We start from the raw sequence: 17,500 nt of genomic DNA on the forward strand, positions 1-17,500 counted from the left end.
CTCCAGGCCTGCATCAGGGAACTCCGGCAAAGCTGCACCACAGAGAAAGAGAGTGAGAGAAAGGATGGACAATAAACAGAAAAGAGGGGAAAAACAGAAAGAGAGAGTAAGTAATGAAGTGATAGAGTGACTGAGCGAGAGAGAGAGAGAAGGTAACGGTTAAGTAGGGCATGTTAGAGACTGAGCAAGACAGCCTAATGGTTGAGTAGGGTATGAGCGTTTCCCTGGCAACTTTGTCTGTTTTGCCACCAGTGCTGTGCCATGTGGGTGCATCTCTGGGTGAGTGTGTTTAGCTTTGGTTCCACAGTGAGGGGCCCCCGCACCATCAGCAGGAAGCCCACCACTGCGCCCAACAAACACGCTATTGACAAACAGGGAGAGAGGGAGACGTTCACAATTGGACACACGATTATTACCTCTTTCTCTCTCTCTCTCTCTCTCTTTCTGTTACCCTCAGGTGTGACTATGTGACGACTGTAAGGCTGTGACTTCTCTCAATTTCCTGGCTTCTCCCATCTCTCTATTGGCTTGTGTAAACGTGGTGTGTAACTAAATAACTCATCTCCAAGCTGCGCCTTTACATGCCCAGTATCTCTCTCTCTCTCTCTCTCTCTCTCTCTCTCTCTTCACGCTCTTCTCACTAAGCTGAGCTCTTCAGTTCATCATTTCTCCAAAGACAAGGAGAGCTCCACTTGAGGCGACATCTTGAGATGTTTGCCTGGGTCTGGGGTCAACTTCAAGAAGAGAAAATAAGCTCCAGGGGTGTAATTGGAAAACTTGGGAAAATAACTGTGAATGGAATAACCTTGACCTCCTGAACCACCTTCTTGGAGGATGGAGAACGGTTCTGAGCAAAAGTGGATGGTTCTTAGCAAAAGTGGTGAGGGGAGAAATTGAAAACAAAATAAATTGGCTCGAGTGGACCTATGGGAGTGTGGTCTTTGGAAGCTGCAGGAGACTGTGGAGACGCTTGCTCACATTCCTGAGGCTAAGGTCGTTCACATTGTCTACCACGAAAATCCATTCTTTACACACTCAGAAAGACACAGCTGAAGAGGGAAAAAACAACACACACACACACACAGATAAACATAAACTGAGGTGTCAAAACATGATTTTCTATGTTTGCCTTAAACGCACCCCCTCTAAGAGGTGATGGATTGCCTTGATGTTGATGGGTGAGGAGGTCAAGTTTCTCAGGAGACTTTAAAAGTGCCAGTGACTCCACAAAGCTATGGTAATTTAAAACGGCAAACCAAACGCTCCTAAGACCTCACTGTATGTTGCCTGCAGCAGAGTTCAGCTTAGCTATGAAGGAAACAGAGAAAGGGGATAGGGAGAGAGAGATGGGGAGGAGGGGGTAACAGTGTTGGGTATTATGAGGGATATTAACTCATTTAGTCCTGAAATTTCCCCTGGTGGAAAACGGTTCCTGTCAGTGATACACTGACCGCAGAGTTAGCTGGCTCTAGGCTGGCGGGTGAGGCGGGTGAGTGTCTGCTGGAGCACAAGTGGGCTTTTCACAAGCCCTAACACCTCAGAGCCTCGCCAACAACCTCCCGCTTATTTCCTGTCACCTCCAAATGATCCGCACCTCCAGAGTTTTTCCATCTGAAAAAAAAAACCTTCCTCAGGGGATATTTTTACTCTGCCCCAGAAAAGACGAGAGCCAGTGGGTCTAAAACAAGCTTTGGAGCCTCGTACTGGACCTACGGGTTCAGCCAGGCTAGACAAAGGCCTATTGGGGGTGGGTTGGGGGGGAGGTCAGGTTTGTAATTAGCAGATGATTAATGAATGGCTTGTGGTAGCAGTAACAGTTGGCCTGCTGGACAGTGGTGGTGGTCTGGGTTCCAAGCCTGACCGCAGCTATGGTGGTGGCTGTTCCCAGAGGTGTGCTCTGATGCACTCGCTCACTCAACCCAGGAGTCAGCCTGTCTTGGCATTCGGGTCAGAGATGAGAGAACTGACCCCGGGACTGTGACCCATGACTGATAGCTAAAAAGGAAGTCTTTGAAACATTAGATAATGTTGGCCAGCTAGCCCTGAGGAAGGAGAAGTGGATGGACAAGCATTGTGTTCTCCCTTTAAATCAGCAGCATGGAAAGGAAGCTTCTGGTATGTTAAGTGTTCTGGTAAAGAGGGGCAGCCAGCTTCACAGAGACGCATGGGGATGTCCGTGTCAGGGTGACAGACAGCTCTGTACAACAACAAAGTGGCGCGAGGTCAAAGCGTTTAGTATGATGCTGTTAAGTATGCTGACAAAATATAGCACACTCGGGTTCCAACCTGACACCTGAGTATGGGACTTGGGTATGGTCAGAATAGGGTAGGGGACTTGGGTATGGTCAGAATAGGGTATGGGTCTTGGGTATGGTCAGAACAGAGTATGGATCTAGGGTATGGGACTTGGGTATGGTCTTGGGTATGGTCAGAACAGGGTATGGGTCTTGGGTATGGAACTTGGGTATGGTCTTGAGTATGGTCAGAATCAGGTATGGGACTTCAACTCCTGTTCATTACAACCAACCAACAAGCACCTGTTGCATGGCACTCTGCACAGAGAGACTATCTTCACCCTTGACTGGGGAATTGTACTGTGTATTGTTCCATGGACAGAGTGGTTCCTTCCTGAATCTGATAAGGCAGAGGAGACACAGAGGCCTTATGACTGTAACTGCAATCTAATCAGTTTGTACTTAGAGGCCTGGAACTAATGCATTAAGCCAGCACAGTCCTGGGAGGCTTTTTTTCATTTGACAGACAGACCGTGTGGTGTATTATATAGTTTTCCCGTAATCCCTTTCTTCTTGGACTCTGTGTCAGAGTGACTGACATGTGAAAGACAATGCACACATTCAACAATCGCAATCATGAAAACAATCTTTGTCCTATTGTTTGTTCAAGTTGAACTTTGGTTTCCGCAGACCTCTAATCTAATGAAAGCACTTCCAAATCCCATTACAGCTCTATTGACAATTGGCAGCCGAACGGCTGCATTCTGATCACCATTCCCATTCTGACAACATCCAAACAGCTGTGTTCACATACTGACTACTGTTCACTTTTCCACTGCATATCAGACAAATCTGTTATGTAATGTTACATCTCTAATCACTCTAAACATAATAGGGGGCAATGATGTCACAAAATTACAGCAAGTCAGTAATAGTCTATTTTTTCTCCCCAATCAGGATTACTTCCAGAACTCAGATCTTCAGAAGCAAATGGGAAAGTGAGACAGAAATGGAGATATTCACAAGCTGCCTGAGGGAAGAAAGATTGGCATATTAATAGCAAGTAGACTTCAAATCAGGCTCATTATGAAAACCCTATTACGCTGCACACCATCCAGATGGAGGCTGAATATAAATGACTTCATTTTTCTAACGAGCTTCCTGGTGAGCAAGGTAATGACTGTGCGACATCCTCGGCTCTGATGATGATGAAGTTACATGCACTTTAAATAAATTCTCCAGCCTATGCCCGGCCATGCTGATGACGACTGTCCCTTACTAATGCACCCAGCTCACTACCTCACTCACTCATACTATGCACCTTATTACCGACAACTATTTTCTATCCAAGCCATCTGAGTAGGAACTGGCATAAGCTCTTGAGTAAATCAAGGAGAACAGAGAGAGAGAGAGAGAGAGAGAGAATGTGAAAAAGAGTGAGAGTGTACATAAGAGAGAGAGAGACAGAGAGAAAGAGAGAGAGATGATAGAGGGAAGTTGAACAGAGGGTATAACAGAACATGAGTCAACAATCAGATTCCTACCAAGCCAACCGTACGCCGTCTTTCCTAAAAAATACCTGATTGCAATCCTAATCACTTAAAGGCGCTAGGCACATGCAGGAAATTGTACATCAGACTTGGTCCTTGTGCACGCCACACACACTCTCTCTCACACACACACACACACACACACACACACACACACACACACACACACACACACACACATGCTTATACTCGAACACATCCCCACACTAGTGAGGTGTTGATTTAGACCCACTGCTGGCCTTGGTAGGAGACCCCCACAGACTCTCTCCAGGGCCCTCTGGGCCTCACCACTGGGGGCATGGCTCAATCACACACGCTATTAACTCCTGGAGGGAGCCCTATCAAAGCTGTCTGTTCTCCCGATGCAGAGGGTGGTAGTGGAGGCACCCGAATCTGCATATACACAAAGCTCAGAAAGAGAGAGAGAGAGAGAGAGTGTGTGTGTATGAGAAAGAGAGGTGCACAAGGTTTGGTGGGCTGGTTTGGGTGTTATCCCTCTGGACCCCACATGCAGGCAAAAGAGGGCCAGATAATTTTAGATCTGGAAACTCTGAGAGGCCCACTTCTGTTTCTTCTCACCTCTTTAGACTCCAGTCTCTACCAATCAGCATGTCTGGATCAAGAGAAAGTCCAGGTGAACACAGCCATTTGTAGAGACGCTTTGTCAGACTTCAAAGTCAGAGACCCAAACTCAGTCTGATATATCTTAACAGGCCAGGCTAAAAAAATATAACACGAATCTCCCAGCCTGAACAAGCATCACACATAGAAAGCACTTATAGTCACTCACTAAATTTACTCTTTCGTCAAGTTTGAGGTAGCCTACTGAAAAGTCTTTGCGCATAAGCTTGCGCCTTTCCAGGACAATTTTGAAGACAACGCGCGTCATAACCATGTAAGAAAAGATTGCTGGTATTTCACTTGAGGGACTCAGAACGAGAGGGAAATTCACTCCGAAGAAAATCTACCCAGAGTGGAACCACTCAACAACCAGAGGAAACCCGTTAAAACATGGCAGTGTGGTTGACGTGGTTGACGTGGTGAACGTGGTTGAATCCAAGAACGTGAAGGGGAGCATTACGAATCCAGTTAGATTGTGTAAGCACATAATAGCAAAACACATTTTCCCCATGAAGGGGAATCTGCTCTGGTGCTCCAGGGATGCGAAGAAGCATGTGCCATTAAATGGCTTGTTCGCCCACAAGCTGCGTGACAGTAAACAGCACGAGCGTGTTTATTGAGAGCAAATGTAATTCTGACAGCTTTTCTGTCTTAACGTAATGACTTCCTCAGAGACATGTTATGCCCCAGTCTTCCGGGGATGAGCTAGAGTAAAAGTGACTTTTGGCTCGTCGCCAGACCCATTGTCACGCTGGCGCTGCGAGAGACTTGGGGGCTTAGGAGAGGAGGCGAACGACGGAGGGAAAACAGCCTGACATCAGGTTCTCACTTGGCAGTCAAGTAGTACTTCAACCTGTAGCTGCTCGCCTCGAACCCTTCCAACTACAGAGGTAACACACACACACACACACACACACACACACACACACACACACACAGCGAATTCAATGGAACCATGAGCTCAGCTGGCGCGCGGCTATGCAGATATGCCAAATTGGAAATGACATCCTGCACTGTTGTAAGAGAAACGCTAATTCACTTTTCTCGCTTGAACTGCTCCCTTTCTGTCACCTAAAATATAAAGACGATGTTTGAATTTCGAGACAAAAAAATATTATTCAAAACCTCGGGGACCTCCCCTCAAAATATACATATGACCCCCAATCCTGGAAATATTAACTGAAAGTGAACAGACCACATTTTATTCTGGATGGTTCACCAACCTTTACAAACTCCAACTTCGGCATCAGGATTGCGGGCATTTACAAGCCCTGTCTGGTTGACATAGGCGCAGGTCAGTCCCAAAGCACAATAACCCAGTGCCCAGTCTTGACCACCACAGAGTTCCCATTCCAGCCGGGTACACTGATCGCAGCATCCGCACGGATCTTTGGCCAGAGTCCGACCGCTCTCGCAGGCACGCGGTGCTTTGAACGGGCATGTCCGGAGATCACATGGCGTGCATTCATAAGCCATCAACACATGCGCTAAAAGTGAGATGTTCAGGAAAAAGAGCAAGCACCTCGGATACATTCTGAGCGGTTTGCGATAGCGCTGTCCTTTTCCAGTGGGAAGTTCTTCTTGTACGTCTGTGTGTGTGTGTGTGTGTGTGTGTGTGTGTGTGTGTGTGTTGGCTCCGTTGGTCCCTCTACAAGTGCCACATGAAACTCCCAAGCCTAGAAAGGATGCCAACCCAAACTTCTAAAGAAATCCCGTGTACAGTTTCAGCTCTCAAAACATACAAGAAATTCCAGTTGACACTGACAAAAAATCCGTAAAAATCCTCAGGGACAGACCAAAAAAGACAAAATCGTTCCCCGATGTTCCCTAATGTTTCTCCGGATCCTCACTGAATTTTTAATTATGTGTCAGTATCCTTTGTCAAAGTTTGATGTATCCAACAGTCTACAGAGAAACAGGAAAAGACTAGAAAACGTGGAGACTGCGGAGGTCCGTGTTGATATCGCGGCGTGCGGCTATCTGTGAGACACGGGGATGGAATCTGAAACCCAAGTTGACAGTACAGGGATAGAAAGCAAGGGCACCCCTTCCCTTTGACTGACAGACGCGCTGGCCACTCACAAGTTGAAACCAGAGGGAGTGATCCGTGAGGTAACGCCCTCTTGTCTTGATTTTGGATACCGGAGCTGGTAATTTTATTGCGCAATTCACTTCCCTGAAAACGTAACCATTTATCCAATCTAGTAATAGTGTTCCATAGCCCTCTCTCTTCCCCTCTTTGTGTTATTCTATCTGACTAGTGCTGTGCCCGTTCAAACATGCCGTTCCCAGGGGCGCAGGAGGCACGGGGGACGTGGGGGATATAGAGTAGAGTAGAGTAGAGTATAATTTATTTATCCCGAGGGAAATTAAGGTGTCCAGTAGCATACATACATAAATACAGAATAGAAAAACACAAAGAAATTACACACATCATTGCACATATGTTCACCAGAGTCAATAACTGGAAAAAGTGTTCAAGTGTCAGGTGTCTCAAAGTGTCACTATGTGCAGATGAGTGTGCAGGTGTGGGAAGGTTGATTATGCAGTCCAGTCACCTATGATGATCTCTTTCTGGGTGTCCTTCTGTGTGGTGTTGAACAACTGGATGGCCCTGGGGACAAAGGACCTCCGTAGCCTGTCTGTCTTGCATGGGATGGCACGGAATCTGTAGCTGAATGCGCTTCTCTGGTTGTCAAAGACTGGGTGCAGGGGGTGATTGTAATTGTCCATTATAGAGTCAAGTCTGATCAGTGTCCTCTTCGCAGCAGTGGTAGTGAGAGTCTCCAGTTCTGTGCCAACAACAGACCCAGCTTTCCTCACCAGCCTGTCAAGGCGTCCAGCATCTCTCTTCCTAATGCTGCCTCCCCAGCATGCCACAGCATAGGAAAGCACACTGGCCATGACAGACTGGTAGAACATCTGCAGGAGTCTGTTGCATACATTGAAGGATCTCAGCTTCCTCCGAAAGTAAAGCCTGCTCTGACCCTTCTTGTAGAGTGCTTGTGAGTTAGCAGACAAGTCAAGTTTATTGTCCTGATGTACCCCCAGGTACTTGTAAGTGCAGACTGTCTCCACTGTCTCCCCCTCAATTGAGACAGGCAGCAGGGGTGGGGTAGTACGTCTGAAATCAACCACCATTTCCTTGGTTTTGGTGGTGTTCAGCTGCAGCTGGTTGGTCCTGCACCCATATGTCCCAGTGCTGAAGAGACGGCTGTCGTCCCCCTCACTTTTGATAAGGAAAAAGCCTTATATACGCTAAATAAATAATAACCTATAGGGTTTGCGCTAACTATGTAAAACTCCCCATTAACAGCATCACATCACTAACCACAGCCATCTACAGTACTGTAAGACTGCACAATCTCATATTCACTCTGTTGGATATCTGAAGCCAGTTTGTCTACTAACAACCATCATTAGAGATGCTTTTCGCTTGGAGCGGCATACTGGTAGGCCATCAAAAGCATAACATTTTCGATTTGGTTTGGGATCTAATTTACTTTTGGACTGTTTGATTATATTGCTAAATGTTGGGACTGATGGGCACTGAACTCTGGGAGATATTTGATGGTTATGTTATGTTGTTATATAACACTGTTATGTTTCATGCAGTTGAAAAAGTGTCGGGATTTCCACCGCTGTTTATTGCGAGACAAGGCAGCCATTCATTGAATAGGGGTTGTGCTGTAATAGAAACCTTTTTGCGTAGCCAAGTAGCCTAAATTGAGTCATTGTTTAATTATGCATGATTTAGTAGGCTACTTTTTATTAAATTCGTAGGCTGGAATGCCTTAAGTCACGCAACAATTGCATTAAATGTAGTAGGCTTCAGCCTCTGGCAATTAGCTCAAAAGGGGCGGCAAGACAATGAGCTTGAGAACGTGTGTTGGAGACCCATGGTAGGAAAACGACTTTATTAATCCAACCAACAATATAATAAAATATTAAGAAGAGGTGTTATTTCATTGACTTAAATCGAAGCCATGTCTTCTAGTGCTGGTGGACTGATGGCAATTGTTGGTATGGTATAGGCAAATATGGGAACCTGCCTTTATTTGTCCGGCTATAAATAGAATCAATCCCGGGCATAATTTGAGGATTTATGGTAGGCTATCTGCTCAACATGACATTAGCTGTTATGTTTATTGATAACAAACTCAACTAGCCTTGTGACAAAGGGTCTGACATGAGTGCCAGATTGACATTTAGTAATAATAGAATCAGCCAATCAGAGAGCGCCTCCTCCCGTGCACGCATGTGAATGAAGCGTGTACAGTAATATTCCAGAAAGTTTGGGGAGAGGTCGCCATGTTTCACTGTTTAATCCACATGCTTAGTTTGTAGTTATTTCATGCATCTTGTGTCTTGTGTGCGTCCAGAACTGTAAGTACGATTCCTTATTGTTGTTTATATGTTTCATGGTGCACATTTAGGCAGGATTTATGTCTCAACTTTGCTTGATTTCAATCGTGGAGGTAAACTTTTACCGCGAATTATTTTGCGCGACTGAGGTTACAGTGCTTTATATTTATCTGCCGTCTTCTTATCTTGTATAATCATGCTTATGGTGTTGAGATATCTGTAAAATGGATGTTTGTAATCGTCATTTGGTATATTATGTGGGGAAACAGTACTGTTTTGACAAGCTATCTTCATAACTATTAATGGAGCATTTTGTGTTAGCTTATTGTAGGCCAGGCTATTTCATATTGTATGTTGGCTAGGCTATGGATGCTAATTTCTTATAGCACTGTATTTAGGAGTAATTATTCTCCTTTGTCATTTTCTGTTTCCCTTTCAGAAACCACACACACACACACACACACACACACACCAATAGATACAATTATAATGTAATTACTGATTTGTTATTTAATAAATACCCAAGACCCCCCTTGAACATCTTCAAGAGTGCATTCTTACCGATGCCCTTCAGTGGCCACAAAATTCCTTAAAGAACTTATCATTCATCATAACAAATTGGAGGCCCCAGCGAGGATAGTGTGGTCACCGAGGATTATTGAAGATGTTTCCAGTCCAGAGAAGGAGCCTGCCGCCTGCAGATGTGCGTCCCCGCCGTACAGTAAGGCAGCCAGCCTGGATGGAGGATTATGCTGTCTCCCTTCCAGCCCTACAGCGGTCCAACTACCCCCCTCATGATGCAACTTACTTACCAGGGCAACAGCGCTATCATAGCATGGAGGGAGCTTCAGAGAGATTCGCCAGGATGACGCCTCTCACACCTCCAGCTCTGGATGAAGAGTGTGGCGCAGCACAGGCATCAAGAATACAGCACTCTGTCTACTTACCTGAACCAGCTGCCCCCCTTTACCAGAGCACACCTGCGGCGCCACAAAGTCAGCCCATCATTGAAGCTGTTCCTGACGTCATGACTTTCCTGCATAGAATAGTGGAGGATAACCAGCGAATGCAGCAACAGATGTTGGACCTGCACCGGCGCCTCGACGCCAGCGCTGCACTGCCGCACTTACCGCCTCAATGGCCATCTGCTCCTCCTCCTTCTCTTCAGTGGTCTGCCCCACATCCAACACTACGTCCTATTAAGCAGGAAAATGATTGGTCCCAGTCCTTTGGACCGCCACCACCACTGCCTGCTCAACCCAGTGCATATGTGTTGCCTCCAGGAGATGACGGTGACTGGCCCCTGCCTCCACCTCCGATAACAGAGGAAGCGGAGCAGCTAGCCCCTCCGGCAAAGGACTTAATTGAAGAGCTTACGACGCGCCTGAGGGAAATGCACCCCGTTCAGTCGCGTCCAGTGCTGCCTCAACCTCCACCGCCAGTACCCAGGGTACCAACCCCAGGGTATTGTCAACCATACACGCCATCAGAGTCAGAGTTTGGTGAGCCAATATCTGCCCCCCAGAGGGAGACTGTGTACCGTGGGCCAAAGGCAAAAATCCCTCCATTCACTAAAGGTGACCCAAGGGAGTTCGCGAGGCTGAAGGATGCACTGGAGAATCTGCTGCCAAAGGACGCAACGGAGCGTTTTAAGTTCCAGATACTGGTCGATCACTTAAAGCATGAAGACGCTCTGCTCATCGCCGATTCATACACCAACTCCCCTCAGCCTTACACGGATACCATGGACAGCCTAACAGAGCACTACGGACAGCCACACCAGCTGGCTCTCAGGCACATCGCGGACCTGATGGATGCCCAGAGCGTTGCACATGGCGACACCAAAGGCTTCAAGAGGTTCGCACTTCAAGTAAGATCACTGGTGGGCCTGTTGAATCAGCTTGGGACGAGCGGACAGACCGAACTCTGCTGTGGCTCACACGTGTCCAGGCTTCTGTCTAAGTTGCCTCACGACATGAGGGCGGAGTTCAAGAGGTTCCTGTACCCGCAGCGCATCACAATACCAACCCTCCTGCACTTCTCTGACTGGCTCAATTACGAGTTGAAGATGCAGCAGTCAATGTGTGAGCCTCTGGAGCATGAGGAGAAGGGCAAGGCAAAGTCCAGGACTGACCGTCGCCAAGACAGCAAGGGTGCCAAAGTCACTAGCATCTTACACACCACGGATCAGCCTGAGAATGCCCCAGCAGCAGCCACGCCAACCTCCAATGCCAAGCAGGCCGAGAAAACCGCCTATTGCCCCTACTGCAACAACAACCAGCACTTCCTTGACCATTGTGCTAACTTCAAGTTGCTCACGGTGGAGCAGAAGACGGCGTGGATCAAGACGAACAAAAGATGCTGGTGTTGCGGCAGAATGCACCAGGCCGCCCAGTGTCGTCTGAAGATGCTGTGTCACAAGTGCAAAGGCAAACACCTGCAGGCACTGCATGACGTGAACGCCAAGTCTGCCCCGCATGATGGGAATGCGAAGCCTGCCACAGAGAACCTAGCCTGCTTTGTGAGCACACCCACCGTCAACGACGTCTTGTACTTGGACAGGCGGTCAGGCTGCAATCAGGTATTCCTGAAAGTGAGCAGAGTGTTGCTGCGGAATGGCCCTCATGCCCTAGAGACGTATGCCATCCTAGATGATGGTTCGGAGAGGACCATTCTACTCCCAGCAGCTGCCCACAGCCTCAAGCTCGAAGGCCTGCCCGAGGACCTGGCCCTGCGGACAGTCCGTCAAGATCTCAGAGTCCTACATGGCACTACTGTGTCGTTCTCCATCTCGCCAGTGGACCAGCCGAAGAAGTCCTTCAAGATACTGCGGGCTTTTACAGCCGAGCAGTTGAGTCTGGCCGAACACTCATACCCAGTGAAGGCGCTTCAAAGGAAGCACAAACACCTGAGAGGGATCCCGCTCAAGGATCTAGATGGCGTGCGCCCTCTGCTCTTGATTGGGTCTGACCACCCTCACCTCGTCACACCAGTGGAACCAGTGCGCCTGGGACCCCCCGGGACTCCAGCAGCGGTGAAGACGAGGTTAGGCTGGACACTACAAGGGCCAGTTGTGCAGAGGAAGCCACAGACCACTGAACAGAGTTGCATGCACCTGTCAACCTTCTCCCCGACTGCGGAGCTCCTGCAGAGTGTGGAGAGATTGTGGCAGCTGGATGTTCTCCCCTATAGGAGTGAGAAGCTGGTCACTCGTTCCAGGCAGGATCAGGATGCTATCCACCTGTTGGAAGAGAAGACCACACGCATCTACGTAGATGGTATCCAGCGATACGCTACTCCACTCCTACGGGTGAAGAATATGCCACAGCTGAATGCACCCAAAGAGGCTGTGTTGGCTAACCTCCGCAGCACAGAGAGACGCCTCTCCAAAGATCCAGAGCTCACAGTAGCGTACTGTGCAGAGATTAACAAGCTGGAGAAGGCCGGCTATGCAGTCAAGGTGCCAGAAGAGGAGCTCAAGAGTGCAGCAGAATCCTGGTACATCCCACACCACATGGTGTCCCACAATGGCAAGAACAGGATTGTCTTTAACTGCTCATTCGTGTACAAAGGAGACAACCTGAACGAGCTGTTGCTGCCAGGCCCTACTCTGAGTTCCAGCCTCATCGGTGTCCTACTGCGCTTCAGAGAACATGCCGTTGCAGTAAGCAGCGATATCAAGGGCATGTTCCATCAGGTGAGGCTACTCCCCGAAGACAGGCCCTTGCTTCGCTTTCTGTGGTGCAACATGGAGACAGAGAAACCACCAAACACCTACGTCTGGCAGGTCTTGCCATTCGGCACAACATGTAGCCCCTGCTGTGCTACCTTCGCGCTACAGAAACACGTTGTTGACCACAGCCAGCAAGATGAGGATGTACGGGTGGCCATAGAGAGGTCGTTCTATGTCGATAACTGCCTCCAGAGTCTCTCCTCTGTGGACGAAGCTCGACGGTTCGTGGACAAGATCACCTTACTCCTGGCATCTGGAGGATTCGAGCTGCGTCAATGGGCCAGCAACATCCCTGACTCAATCAGCCATTTGCAAAAGGAAGCCAGGTCAGAGAGCAGCGAGCTATGGCTCAACGAGTCCAGTGCTGACCCACAGGAGCTAGCTCTAGGGCTCCGTTGGCTCTGCAACTCGGACACCTTGAGGTACAAGTACCGGATGCCAGACCATCCTATACCCACCATGAGGAACATTTACAGAGTCCTGGCCCGCTTGTACGATCCCTTGAGATTCATTGTCCCTTTCACGACCCGAGCCAAAGTCCTAGTGCAGCACTTGTGGGACAAGCGGAGAGAGTGGGACGATCCCTCACTTCCTGAGGATGTGCTGCAACCCTGGCTGGAATGGGAAGAGGAGCTGCAGCATCTCTCAGAGATCTCCCTACCCCGGTGCTACGTGAGCCATGAGCTGGACATCTCAAGCTGCAAGAGAGACCTGCACGTCTTTGCAGATGCGTCCGGAAAGGCTTACGGTTCCGTAGCCTACCTCAGAACTAAGAGTCCCGACAGCCGGGTAGAGGTGTCCTTCTTATCTGCAAGATCGCGAGTGGCCCCAAAGAAGCAGCTGTCAATGCCCAGGCTCGAGTTGTGCGCTGCACTGACAGGAGCCCAGCTGGCTTCCCTTCTGCAGCGAGAGCTCACCTTGCCCATCAGTGAAGTCATGCTATGGACCGATTCCACCACAGTCCTTACCTGGCTCCGTTCTGACTCCTGCCGCTATAAAGTATTTGTCGGGACACGAGTCGCCGAGATCCAGGACCTGACTGATGTCCATGCGTGGAGGTACGTGGATTCGGCTAATAACCCAGCTGACGACATCACACGAGGCAAGACACTGCTAGAGTTGAGCCACGACAGTAGGTGGAACAAAGGCCCAGGGTTCCTGCAGCAATCACCAGAGTTCTGGCCTATGACACCTGCCACAGTGGAGCTGGAGGACACTGCTGAGCTGCGTAAACCTACAGTCTGCTGCCTCAACACGACTACTCAGAGCTCATCGTCTCCTACTGCTCACCAGTTCTCCTCCCTCAAAGACATGGTCGAAGCTGTTGTGCGATCCCGCCACGGGGCGGCCACCGACCAGGCCAGTGTCTCGGCCGAGGACTACAGGGATGCGGAGCGAGAAGTTCTGAGACAAGCCCAGCAGGAGAGCTTCCCGGAGGAGTTTGACCTGCTACGTGCCGGCAAGCCAGTGTCAACGACCAGCCGGCTACGTGCTCTAGCCCCAGAGTACGATGACACTGTGTGTCTTATCCGTGTTGGAGGGAGGCTTCGTCGCAGCGACCAACTGGACCTGGATGCCATCCACCCAGTGGTCCTGGACCCTCGACACAAAGTCACCCGGCTCATCATCCAGGATGTCGACGAGTGTCTACGCCATCCAGGGTCAGAGCGCCTGTTTGCGGAGCTGCGTCGCAAGTACTGGATCTTGCAAGGCCGTGAAGCTGTCAAGCGCCATCAGCATGCCTGCACAGATTGCCAGATGTGGAGAGCTATGCCTTCCGTGCCCAAAATGGCAGACCTCCCACCAGCAAGGCTACGGCTGATGAAGCCCCCATTCTTCTCAACGGGAATGGACTGCTTTGGCCCATTTACAGTGAAAGTGGGTCGTCGTCATGAAAAGCAGTGGGGCATCCTGTTTAAATGCCTCACAACCCGGGCAGTGCACCTGGACATTCTGTCCAGCCTCGACACAGACTCCTTCCTAATGGCCCTCCGCAGGTTCATTGCACGGAGAGGCAAACCTGCAGAGCTCCTATCGGATCAAGGAACTAACTTCCGTGGTGGTTCTAGAGAGCTGCAAGAAGCCTTCAAAGCCATGCATCCCACCCTCCAAGATCACCTCGTAAAGTACCAGATCCAATTCCAGTTCAACCCTCCAAGTGCTCCACATTTTGGGGGCGTGTGGGAGCGGGAAGTGAAATCTGTCAAGGCCGCACTGTACACCACTATTCAGACAGCCTGTCCCTGAAGAGGTCCTGAGGACAGTGCTGATAGAAGTGGAGGGGGTTTTAAACTCGAAACCTCTAGGCTACGTCTCCACAGATGTAGCTGATGTGGACCCCGTGACACCCAATCTGCTCCTCATGGGGCGGCTGGATCCCTCACTCCCTCAAGCCATCTACACAGAGTCTGATCTGCTGAGCCGCCGCCGCTGGAGGCATGCTCAGGTGTTAGCAGATCAGTTCTGGAGCCACTTCATCCAGCGCTACCTCCCGTCACTGCAGACCAGGTCCAAGTGGCACAAGGACCCATCGCAGCTGCAGCCGGGAGCCGTCGTGATGGTGGTGGACCCGCAACTGCCAAGGGCCCTCTGGCCTGTTGGTCGGGTCACCAGCGTCATCCCAGGGACCGACGGACGAGTCCGCACCGCTGTCATCAAGGTGAAGGAGAAGACCTACACCAGGCCCGTGGCACGCCTCGTCGCTCTTCCTGACCTTCCTGACACTTATCAGCCCCTCCGCAAGTGACAAATTTGATGGGACAAATTTAGGGGCGGCTGTGACAAAGGGTCTGACATGAGTGCCAGATTGACATTTAGTAATAATAGAATCAGCCAATCAGAGAGCGCCTCCTCCCGTGCACGCATGTGAATGAAGCGTGTACAGTAATATTCCAGAAAGTTTGGGGAGAGGTCGCCATGTTTCACTGTTTAATCCACATGCTTAGTTTGTAGTTATTTCATGCATCTTGTGTCTTGTGTGCGTCCAGAACTGTAAGTACGATTCCTTATTGTTGTTTATATGTTTCATGGTGCACATTTAGGCAGGATTTATGTCTCAACTTTGCTTGATTTCAATCGTGGAGGTAAACTTTTACCGCGAATTATTTTGCGCGACTGAGGTTACAGTGCTTTATATTTATCTGCCGTCTTCTTATCTTGTATAATCATGCTTATGGTGTTGAGATATCTGTAAAATGGATGTTTGTAATCGTCATTTGGTATATTATGTGGGGAAACAGTACTGTTTTGACAAGCTATCTTCATAACTATTAATGGAGCATTTTGTGTTAGCTTATTGTAGGCCAGGCTATTTCATATTGTATGTTGGCTAGGCTATGGATGCTAATTTCTTATAGCACTGTATTTAGGAGTAATTATTCTCCTTTGTCATTTTCTGTTTCCCTTTCAGAAACCACACACACACACACACACACACACCAATAGATACAATTATAATGTAATTACTGATTTATTATTTAATAAATACCCAAGACCCCCCTTGAACATCTTCAAGAGTGCATTCTTACCGATGCCCTTCAGTGGCCACAAAATTCCTTAAAGAACTTATCATTCATCATAACAAGCCTACTGATCAACTCGTTTTCACTAGCCTAACTATAATAGGCCTATCCAAAGTTTTTGTTCTAAGACATTTATTTCAAACATAATTTCAATACACAAATTAGATACTTCAGTTACCTTGGTGCATAAATCCCAGATAGTAGGCTACCACACCCCAGAGTGATGGGCCTTTCTTACGCGTTCAGTGTGGGGTATAAACAAGCTGAGAATTTAGCGGTGTCACGTCTGGCTGTCACAGACATGGGGAACTCTTTGAAGCTTGGGGTAATGTGGTACAGTTACTACAGTAACAGTATTTTATTTTACTTCTTATGTAATATATATATTTTTTTCAATTTTATAAATGCTTTGTTTAAATGCTGTTGGAACAAATAGTAGTTGATTATAAAGGCAACTTTCTGTTGCAATTTTCTGTGTGTTCTGGACTGGTAACTTCTTAAGCCAACATGTTCTAACATTGCATAAATATTAACTGCAGACACATAGCGGAGAGTTGATTTGGTTTATACCAGACAATTTAGGTACTGTAGGCCTAACTAGGCTATTTGATCATGTAGTCTATGTTTGGTTCATAGGCATGATGATTCATTCATGGCTTCATAAAATATCAACATCATGTTGCTTTTAGAGTATTCTACCATTGGCCCAAGTAGCGTAAAATAAATCTAAAAAAATTAAATAAAAGTAGAATTGCACATAGCTAGAAGCTGGTCTGAGGGCAGATCTGGCGTTGTGCTCATCTCACAGTTTTGACAATTTTAATCAAAAAATATTTTGAAAACAATGAATGGTATTATCTTAATATTCTGGCAAGTTTAAAATATGATGGTCGAAAGTGGGCCAGAGGTGGCGATCCGATATCTGGAAATCTGATCTCACTATGGGTTTGTGTTCACAATTTGGTCCCCCTCACTTTCAAAATATCTCCTGCGCTCCTGGCCATTCCTGTAGAAAACCCATAGTCCACTATATGCCCACAGGTGTGCCTGCTTTAACAATAGGATGATGGGGGAAAACATTATTCCAGCTAAGCATTCAATAATGAATACTGAATATTATTATTATTAGCCTATAATTAATGTGCAGTAAGCAGAATTTAGGCATGTATGTGATAGTTTTACATATCAAAATGACATAGGCCTAAGTCTAACTAGGTCTAAGTCTGTTTATTGTTAAGCTTATTGAATAACTTAGAGAAGTCATTAGAGAAGACTAAGCCTAAAGCTTTGATGTAAGGCTATATGTTTAGCCTATTGAATAACTTTATGATAGACAAACCATTTTGTAGAAAGATGCATCATCATTTGCAACGATGTGACTCAAAAACAGTGTGTGTGTGTATGTGTGTTTGTGTGTTAGTTATGACAGAAACAATGTCATCCCATTCAAGCCACAGAGTTCTTGGACAGAACAAA

At 47.8% G+C, this 17,500-nt stretch overlaps 1 protein-coding gene across 3 annotated transcripts in view; it reads right to left on the bottom strand.

Annotated features, from left to right (window-relative positions):
* Positions 1-6,391, bottom strand: part of LOC121693700 (cysteine-rich motor neuron 1 protein-like) — a 47,455-nt gene extending 41,064 nt beyond the window's left edge. For all 3 annotated transcript variants that reach the window (XM_042073317.1, XM_042073315.1, XM_042073316.1), the window contains exons 1-2: positions 5,629-6,391; positions 1-32 (exon numbers count right to left, since the gene is read on the bottom strand). The exon at positions 1-32 is cut by the window's left edge and continues 130 nt beyond it. In XM_042073317.1, coding sequence (XP_041929251.1) covers positions 1-32; positions 5,629-5,938 — 342 coding nt within the window. In that variant the 5' untranslated portion in view covers positions 5,939-6,391. The remainder of the gene's footprint in view (positions 33-5,628) is intronic.
* Positions 6,392-17,500: the final 11,109 nt, after the last annotated feature.

The sequence above is a fragment of the Alosa sapidissima genome, chromosome 19, assembly GCF_018492685.1.
Source record: "Alosa sapidissima isolate fAloSap1 chromosome 19, fAloSap1.pri, whole genome shotgun sequence".
Lineage (NCBI taxonomy): Eukaryota > Metazoa > Chordata > Actinopteri > Clupeiformes > Clupeidae > Alosa > Alosa sapidissima.